Source organism: Epinephelus moara, chromosome 20 (genome assembly GCF_006386435.1).
Source record: "Epinephelus moara isolate mb chromosome 20, YSFRI_EMoa_1.0, whole genome shotgun sequence".
In the NCBI taxonomy this organism is placed as follows: Eukaryota; Metazoa; Chordata; class Actinopteri; order Perciformes; family Serranidae; genus Epinephelus; species Epinephelus moara.
The window spans coordinates 22,375,587-22,385,300 of record NC_065525.1 but is presented as its reverse complement, the minus strand read 5'-3'; the positions used below and the strand labels follow the sequence as shown (position 1 = coordinate 22,385,300).

At 39.2% G+C, this 9,714-nt stretch overlaps 1 protein-coding gene across 2 annotated transcripts; it reads right to left on the bottom strand.

The window, feature by feature from the left end:
• Window positions 1-1,378: 1,378 nt before the first annotated feature.
• LOC126408421 (receptor-interacting serine/threonine-protein kinase 3-like) lies at window positions 1,379-7,160 on the bottom strand. 2 transcript variants are annotated; one of them, XM_050073957.1, is made up of 12 exons: window positions 7,026-7,160; window positions 6,602-6,763; window positions 6,134-6,452; window positions 5,881-6,041; window positions 5,742-5,791; window positions 5,344-5,499; window positions 5,143-5,225; window positions 4,972-5,038; window positions 4,816-4,883; window positions 2,298-2,340; window positions 1,935-2,177; window positions 1,379-1,847 (listed from the first exon to the last, which is right to left on the bottom strand). In XM_050073957.1, the coding sequence occupies exons 2-12, from the start codon at window positions 6,748-6,750 to the stop codon at window positions 1,834-1,836; spliced, it is 1,353 nt and encodes a 450-aa protein (XP_049929914.1). In that variant the 5' UTR covers window positions 6,751-6,763; window positions 7,026-7,160; the 3' UTR covers window positions 1,379-1,833. The 2 variants fall into 2 exon arrangements, with proteins under 2 accessions (XP_049929914.1, XP_049929915.1); XM_050073958.1 differs by having other exon boundaries at window positions 5,344-5,496.
• Window positions 7,161-9,714: the final 2,554 nt, after the last annotated feature.

The window sequence follows — 9,714 nt, the reverse complement described above, 5'->3', positions numbered from 1 at the left end:
CAGTATTCAGTGAGAGTGTAGTGAACAACCAACCTGTACAATTAACAGGAGAGTAACTTTGTTGCCTGGGATGCCCTCGACACCATCATCTGCAGGTGACTGACTGACTGACTGCTTGTGACAGTTACTGAGGGATTGAACCAGAAAAGCCTCTTACCCAGTCTCTCTCTCTCCCGTCCACTGTAGGAAACAAGCAACACACACACCCCCCCTTCATAATATTAACAATGGCAAATAGGTTAGTCGCTGATAATTAAGCCATAACCCCTTCACAACACACTTTCTGAACTAAAAAAAAAGGGAGAAGGTGTGGACACAGAATTTTTTTCTTTATGAAAAAATCCGTTTATTGAGAAAATATTCCTGAAAAGTTTATTATATTCACGACTTTTTGTACAGTGTAGTAAAATGTCACCAAATTACATGTTGGTTTCAAATGATTAGCGCCTCAGCTTGACGCTTTGACAATTCCTCTCATCCAAATCCACAGCACCGCTTGGAAAACTCTTAACTTTGACACGCAAAAAAATAAAAATGGTTCAGAACAACTGTCCTTTTTCACAATCATCAAATTTTTAAACAAAGTTCAAGCGAGAATTGTTAAAGAGAGATGGGGGGCACTTGTCTGATCATAAAAGTCCCCATCTCGCGAGAATATCAAAAGGCACTTAAAGGTAGACTGTAACTAGGAAGCAACAAACACAGTCAACTACTAAAATATAACAGATGTTATATAAATGCGATTATATGCATTTTAAATCATCCAGGAGGCAAACAGTGAAGGTGAACAGGGTAAAAATGTTAACTTAAAGGTATAACCATGAAACTTTCCCAGTTGACGCGTCTTTGACAGATCAGCTGATAAAGACGCGTCACAACCACCACCAAGTGACACATGCCAAAACATGTCAAGGTATGAAACATCCTAATACATGTCTGAGATAAAAGAACAGCTAAAGTCATTATCAGAAACTGAAGACATAATGAACGATTTATAATTTATATTACAATTCTTCTCAAATTTAATGTTAAAATTAGCAAATGAAGCATTAATCCAGTCTAAACTATCTAATTATCTAATTAAATATACACTGATTTGCAAACATTTGAACATCAGATAAAGCCAGGTTAAAAAATCTTGGTTCCCTTTACTAGAGTCGAAGGATTTTACAGAGGGCATTTTGGATGTCATCACTCCATGTTATCACTCCATAAATTAGAAAATACTGTCCATAACCATTGAAAAAAATCAATTTTTGCCATGATCTAAGGAAGAACATGTTGCATAAATCAGTCTATGAATAATATGTGAATAAACCCCTCTGTAAAAACCTTCAGAATATACCAACACTGAAAAGTTTGGTTACTGAAGCTGAGATTTTTGGCTTAGAGCATTTTGAGAAAATGGCCTTTAAAGAAATGTATCGTAAAATTCCATACAATTTTAGGCAAAAAATAAGATAGCAGGGTAAAGATTTTAACTAATGAACTAATCTGAACTAAATAAACACCTAAATGTGTAGGCTATTTTGGACGTTTTTATTAGTCTGAAAATCACCAGAAATCACCAAAATTGACCAGTGCAATAAAAAATATGTGTCTCTCCCTTATTGCATGACTGTAAATATACTGCAACTAGGTCAACCTGTAAATACTGTAAATATTCCTTTCAATTATGAACTAAATTATCGCATGCATTGCATTTAGGCTTCTACATTATATATGTAGGCTACAAATGAATAAAAATATATTAATGTATTGAAGTGTATGACGAGAGGCATGGAAACTCTTTTGACATCTCTGTGCAGAAAATGCAGGAATGCCACAATTCCTTTAGGATGAGCCACCTGAGGACAAAAAAAGTGAAATTAAAGACTTGAATAACATGCGATTAAACTTTCATGTTTGATCATTTTGACAGTTGGAAATCCTACCGAGCCTCTTCACTAGGTCTGGGTGATGGCTTTTGAGGGCGTCGTAGAAGGCTGCTTTGACCACTTCCCCTCCTGAACGCAATGATCTATCATAAAGCACTCTCATCTTTTCATGGCTTGTCAGCTGAGCTCGGATCCATGAGTAGGCTTCACCATGGACCATGTCTCCAAGATCCTCTGTTATTGACATGACCTCGGCAACGCTTCTAATTATCTTCGCCTTGTTCGCATCAACAAACTTTGCTGTTTTCAAATAAAAAAGAATGACAGCATAATAACATATTTCAATTAATGATGTGACTCAATGTGAATAAAATTATAAAGTTCAATATGGAGTATCAATGCAATGACAAAAATACTCACCTTTATCCTGAATGCTCATGCTTTCAGTAGAAACTGAAGAATCCTGTTGGAAGAAACACAAAGCTGTATATATTGTGTATTTTATTTTACCAGTGCACTGATAAATGTATGATACACTAGTTTCACAATCCCAATCTAAAACAGCTGTATTGTTTTTGTTTGTTTCCTTTATGACAGAGTGGCATGTGTTAGCTATAATATGATAATAAACCACGAGAATGTGATGTCCATTCCTGTAAAAAATATTCATTTTAATTAAAGGTACTGTATGTAACTTTTTTTTTAACATTATCTTTTTGGCTTTTTGGCTCTATTTGATTTGATTTCTTTATTGCGAAAGGGGGAGAGGGAGGGGATGACATGCTGTAAAGGGCTGCAGACTGGAATCGGACCAGCGCTGCTGAAGCAAGGATACAGCCTTAGTACATGGGGCGCCTGCTCTAGCTACTGGTCGCTATATGATTTTTTATTGCCAATGGGTTAATGGATTAACGTAACTTTATAACATAAAGACTGTCCCCAACTTTCTTGGTTGCCTAAAACACCCTGTGGACTGATTTCTATGTAAAGGACTCAGGCCAAATTTTCTGGTAATATCCGAAGAGTATGTTAAACCTTAATCACGAAATCCCTTACTGGCAGAAAGTCCTCAAGGCAAACTTCGACAGCGTGCTGCATCTCTCTTTGGCTGTGCTACAGCGCTACAGTGTGCAACAGTAGCTAACGTTACAGAAATGCCCGCTAATGTCAACAAACAACCGGCACCCACAATGCTGTGTTTCCATTATGCAGTGGCAGCCCCAAGACGGAACTTCAGTTACCGCTGAGGTTTGAACTGGCTGAATTCAAGCTGTAACAGCCACTGACTGAAGGCTCCGCTGGGGAAAGTAGCCTAATGTCTGAGCTGCAGGTGTAAAGCAGTAGTACAGTGCAGTGCGCTAACTAATGCTTGTCTCATTTGTGGTCTTATAAATAGTTTATTCATCAAATTCAGTGCCCCATATTATAATTTCAGTGTCCCTTGGAGCTTAAAAAATCCCAGAGGAAACACTGACATGTTAAATATATTGTGATATTGTGTTTTAGCTGGCTAAAGTTAGCTAATATTGGCTTGCTTTCTAAAGTGGATGAATTGCTAGCTGGCAAACATAGCAAAATACTGTACTGAGTGGATAACGTCAGCTAATTCATCCAGATTTCGAAGCAACTAACACCTGATCCATTTAGCGTAGCTAAGTTACAGCTAGCTGAGCAGCCAATGACCTAGGCTATATTTAGCCAGCTAGCTGTAAAGCTACGCTGCATGGATCTGCCTTTGGTTGCTTCGTAGCATCAGCTGATGAGGTAATTTGCAAATGGCAAGAAAATTAATATCATGAAGTCAATGGTCCAAATGAAATGTAGGAACAAAGGCCTACAGATTGCTGTAATTTGATTTCCAGGGTTCTATCAGAGATGCCAGTCAGTCTCTTGTTAGTCACTGTTGCAGCCGATGCAGGTGTGTGCTCGCAGCTACGGAGGATTCTGACTGCAGTTCACCTAATGGCCACTGGGTGCAGTTACATGATGGCTTCTCATTCGAAATGAAATAAATCTGAATGAAATAATTCGGAATTAAAGCCTTTCCAGGTAGTTTACATGAGAAATATTCATTCCGAATGAGGATTTACACGGGAGATCAGTTTAATCACCTTTATTTGGGTCCGCGCAAGGTTTGGGGCAGGGAATGTTTCAGATTGGATAGGGGGTGGGGCGGATGTTACGTGTTTACGTTTACCGGAAGAAAAACATAGTAGTCCTCGCTCCGGATAACAAGATGGCTGTTCTTAGTGCCTTTTTCGGGCTTGTTTTGCTTATATTCTTGAAGCAGCAGTACGACAACAACCTTGTTCTGCTAGTGCTTCATCTGTTGAGGAGGAGAAGGGAGGTAGAAGGTCGAAGAAGGGAGATAGAAGACCGTGCTGTGGCGAATGGAAACTGGTGAGTGCAACGAGTCCGACTGCTCTATCTCAGCCCGTTGCTATGCACGCTATACGTCATCCCGCCAGAAGGGCAAGGAAACGAGCATGTGCAGAAAGACCGGAATGAACTGAGGAATGAGTGTATACAAGTGCGAGAAATTCTTTCATTCGGAATTAGAAACGGAATATTTCAGCCCCTTACATCGGATTGACTTTTCAATCGCATTGGCCATTTTCATTCCTAATTAGGTGTTTACAAGATCACTTTTAATAGGAATGAACTTTCATTCCGAATGAAAAGGGAATTAAACTGTCCATGTAAACGCACTCACTGATACAGGTATCACTCAAAATGAGGATTCTCTGAAAGTTACACACAGAACCTTTAATAATACCAAAATATAGTTAAATCAAACACATTCCCATGGCATATCTCTGTTGTACATTAGGTATGATGGTGGGCTAAATGTTTTTGTTCTCTTTATCTCAAAATTACCTGATGTAATAAAATCACTCCATTTGGTACTTCCTGTGAGGTCAAAGTGCATTTGGCATACCTGTGCTGAAGGCCTTTCAGTTCTGGTAAATCTGACAAAATCCACAGTATCATTTGACCTTGTCTGTCCTGAAAAAAAATAAATAAATAAACATAAACATCATGTTTTATTGTGGAAAGTAAGTATAAAGCAAGCCCACAAACAGTATTGAAATACCTTGTGTCTGAGGAGGAACATCAATTGCCACACGTGTGTTTGACTGTTGATTACTGGTTGGTGACTTCTACAGTACAAGAGGGAGAAAACATTATATATCAGCAAATATATCAATCAATCAATCATAGTTAATCTATACTATATTTCAGGTATTAAATTAACGCGTTGTACCAGTCTTGCCGAGACTTGTTGGACTGCCTCATGAATTCCCTCCTCGTGCTTTGAAAACAAATTCTCAGTGTCTTCACGGCACTCTGAAACAGACACAAAGTTTATTTTTAAATTATGTATATGTCAAGCTTTCTATGCTCATTTGATTTAGCTCAGAGTAGAAATTGTCCTCATATGGTGACAGCAGTAACAAATATTTACTTTTAAAAAGAGGCCTGTTGGAGGGATCGCTATCCCAGCACTTCTTGATGAGGACAACCAGTTCCTTCAACCCTACTGCTTTATTCTGGTCAGTTTCCACAAGGGAAGGTCTTTGCCCGTCACAGATCGCCTCCTTCACATGATCATAACCAGCTGCTACAGTACATGGAACACAATGCATAAAAACATATAAACACAACTGAGTATGTGTGAACTGACATTTACTGTGTATACAGTGCTTAGTTTAGTTGTAATATTATAAACCCCAACCCCCTAAACCTACAGAGGTGGCAATAGATGATAGGATCGGATTTCACTGAATAAAAGATTATAAACTAAATGCCCAAAAAGAACAACGTGGTGGAAAATTATGAGATAATGAAATGAACTAAACCTACTTCCATAGGGCTCTTTACCAGTGACAATGGACCAGAGCAGGATACCATAGCTGTAAAGAAGAGAGAAAGAATTTTCAGTAACACGTTAATTCTGTTTTGACCATATGGAGTAGTGCTCTTTGTTAAAAATATGTCTAACCTGTAGACGTCATAAGATCGGTGAGGTTCATATGGTTCTTTAAAAGCTTCAGGAGGCATGTACTTGTATGTGCCTCCAATTTCTCTGAGGCTTTTTTCTCTTGATCCTTCATTGTTGTTCAAAGCACTGGTGGAAACTCTGCACAGACCAAAGTCTGCTAGCTACAGAAAAAGAATGGAAACATTTCAAACACACGATTGTATCAGCTTTATATGTAATGCAAACATAAGAGTTCAGGTTGATGCCACTCTACCTTGGCGTTAAGGTCGATAGTTAGCAGTACATTACTTGGCTTTAGGTCGTGGTGCATAAGGCCATGGAAATGGAGGAAGTTCATGCCCAAAGCCACTTGATGGGCCAAGCGGAAGACCAGGGGCCATGGTGGAGGGCCAGAGAGGACCTTCAGCAGAGACTCAACAGACCCTCCCTTCATGAACTCCATCACTATTCCGTTTTGCATGGATGGTCCTGCACCAGGCGGACATCCCTGATAAATTCCATACCGTCTGAGCACAAACTCACAGGAAGCTTTATCCATGTGATCAGCCTCCTCGTTCAGTGTCATGAAGGGGCTGGAATGAGGTAGGGGGTTGTTGGAAGGAGTGGAGAGAAAGCAAAAAGGCACAGAGCTTCTTATGTGACTATTTAACATGTGCATGAATTAATCATTTAAACTAAGTGCTCAAAGTTACAGAGGAGTTGCACACATTTATACATTTACCAGATGCCATGACGTAGTATCTTAATGGCCACATCAAAGCCCCAGTCCTTGTGCCTGGCCTTGTACACATGACCAAATCCCCCAGAGGCAACTGATTCCCATTTCTCCAAGTTGTCATTACCAACAGGCTTGTGGCTCGACACCGCCATCTCCTGCTGAAATCTGGTAGAACAAATGCAGCCTCAGAGCTAGTAAAACATATTTGTTACAGAAAAAAACCTGCTAAACACAAATGAAGTGGTTCAGTGGCTGATTAGTTAGCCTCTGTGGATTTATACACTATGTTGAAGTTACTGCTCAGACTATGCCCTTGTTTTTACACACTGAGACCAGACCAAGAGCTCGTAAAGACACTGCCAAACATTTCCTACTGACATTTCCCTTGTGTTCTTGTTACCTTATGAGGAAGCTGGACTCTACTCACCATATATCCCCTCAGATGCTGTCCACGTGTGGCCTAAAGATTCAAGAGTTAGTTCATACCAAGAGGCTAAACAAACTGCAGCTGAACAAGAGGGCACAAGTTTCAGTTTCCTGTCCCGCTCTCTGGCAGCCCGAAGCTGTAGTTGGGGGGAGGAGCGTAAACTGAAAACAGCATGGGTGGGGCAACATCTGTATGAATGCATGGTATTCAAAACAGTGTGGGTCACATTTCTGAATGAAAGCTGCTTTTAACCACAAGTTTGATTGTTATGGTATTTCAGGACACAGCAGGAATGTGTTGCTTATATCACATCCATTAAAAAAATATATATAACAGTGTTAAAACTCTAACTATTACTAATTTTTCTGTGGTGAAATACAAACCAGAATATTGTTCCATTGTGCCATTTTGTTACTATTTTTGTAGTAGCTATAAAAATACTGTGACACATCTTTAACTTCCTTATGATACATACAAGCGATTACCCTTACAAGCAGGTTGGGCGTAACAACACCCTGAAGGCAATAGTGAAAATTCTCTTGCTAAACATGCCCAGAAGTACTTAGAATGCTGTCTGACTTCCTTAGAACCTGTTGCCCCCATAGAGAACCTAGGTCTCTCTGCTTAAGTCCAATAATCTTGGAACAAATTTTCACAACTCTGTTCAGGCTATTCTTGTCCCTGAGTGACAGGTTGTTGAACCAACAGATAAAAGAATAAGTCAAAAGGCTTTCAATGAAGGACTGATAAAAACGACAAAGAATCACTGGACTGACAGGAAAAGAATTTAACATTCGAAGGAGATGAGTCCTCTGCTGTCCACGTTTGACCAGTGCTTCAGTGTTAACATCCCATTTAAGCTGGTTGTCAAACACAGTGCCTAGATGTTTGTAGGAGCTGACAATTCCAATCTTCTCTCCATCTATGACACTCTCAGAGAAGGCCTTCTTGTCACGTCTAAAATCAATCATCATTTCTTTAGTTTTGGATGCATTTAACTCTAAAAAGTTGTCCTTACACCAATCTACAAATGCAGGGAGAGCCACACCATGGTTGTGTTGGTCACCCTGAAGGAGAGACAACAACACAGTATCATCCGAAAACTTAACAAGGAAGCTGCTGTCACAAGATGATCTGCAGCTGTCAGTGTATAAGATATAAGGAAGAGGTGACAATACGCACCCTTGTGGTGAACCAGTATTAGTTACAACAGTGTCAGACAAATGAGAGGAAGTTATGAATGCACATAGTTGGGTTCTCCTTTATGTGTTATCTGAATGGGGCGGTGCTGTGGTAAGAAAAGTTGCAGTGGTTGCAAATCTGGCAAAGTCTTGTCTATGACATGTATTTATCTTTCAGTGTGATCTATATGAAGGAAGCTGAGACTAAGACCACATTGTTCATATTAGTCACAGAGTGAGTCTCAATGTAGATTAAGAATAAACGTGTAGTACTTTCGCTTTTGTTAGACAACAGTTTAAGTGAGACATTCTGAAACAAGAAAAGAAAAACGCTCAAATACAGTGGGATCAAGCAGGTTAAAATACATGTAATGGAACTAGTTTAAGCTAGTTCTTAAAGAGATAGCTCACCCCCAAAGCAAAAGTACATTTTTCTCTTACCTGTAATGCTATTCGTCCAGATCAGGGATACTCAGCTTGCTTTGCTCAGGGGCCACTTTTGCAAAATGACAGGAGGCCAGGGGCCAGTTAACAAATAAATATTATTTTATTAATAATATTACACCAATCTTTTGATATTGCCATCCCTACTTATCATGGCCAAGAGGCAAATTTAGTCACAGCAGCCCCACACAGGGAATCCACACCAGCACTTTTCTTCTTTTTTTCTAGTAACAATCTCAATTTGATGCTTTTATGTACTCTTGCAGCTTCTCTACATTAAAGTACAAAAAATGTTAGTGGTAATCAACCTGTTTTCATTGTGAATTACATGGAAACCTATCATGGGCCAGATTTGTCCACAGGCCCTAAATTGGGTATCACTGGTCTAGATTGTTTTGGTGTGAGTTGCAGAGTGTTGGAGATATCGGCTGTAAAGATGTCTGCCTTCTCTTCAATATAATGGAACTAGATGGCACTTGGCTCGTGGTGCTCAAAGCACCAAATAATAATAATAATAACAATAAACCTGAAAAACTCAGCAGCAATGTCTCTTTACAGAAATCATGACCTAGTTACTCAAGATAATCCACAGACCTTGTTGTGAGTATTTTCATGTGGGAACTAGGTTATTTTCATTTCATTTCATTTCATTTATTTATTCCTTTTGACCCCTCCCCGGGGTATAAGGGGCAGACAACAAAAAATAACATTAACAAATCAGGACAGGCGGCAGCCAATGCACAGCAAAATAAATAAAACAGAATTTGTGTACATACATACAAGTCAAAGCAAATCAAGAGAAACTATTCAAGATTTTCTTTAAAAGTTTCAACAAATTTGACAAGACCTTTACTTTTCGAGATGACATTAACTTTTGAAACTTATTTGGATTTGCTCTATAGAACTGTCCGACCAACTCTCTTCTCTCTTTATCAAAAAAAGAACACACAAGTACATAATGATATTCGTCTCCTCGATTGCCAGTCAACAAAGAGTACATTTCCGGGGGACATTTTCACGATCATACCTGCACTCAGAGATAGGTAACTTATGATTTCCACACC

Excerpts from the sequence above, each read along its gene's own strand:
- LOC126408421 (XM_050073957.1), bottom strand. The coding sequence starts at position 6,750 with ATGGCGGTGTCGAGCCACAAGCCTGTTGGTAATGACAACTTGGAGAAA. Across the intron at positions 5,226-5,343 it reads CAACAGGCCTCTTTTTAAAA|AGTGCCGTGAAGACACTGAG; the intron begins GTAAATATTTGT and ends TGTCTGTTTCAG. Across the intron at positions 5,039-5,142 it reads AACAAGTCTCGGCAAGACTG|AAGTCACCAACCAGTAATCA; the intron begins GTACAACGCGTT and ends CTTGTACTGTAG.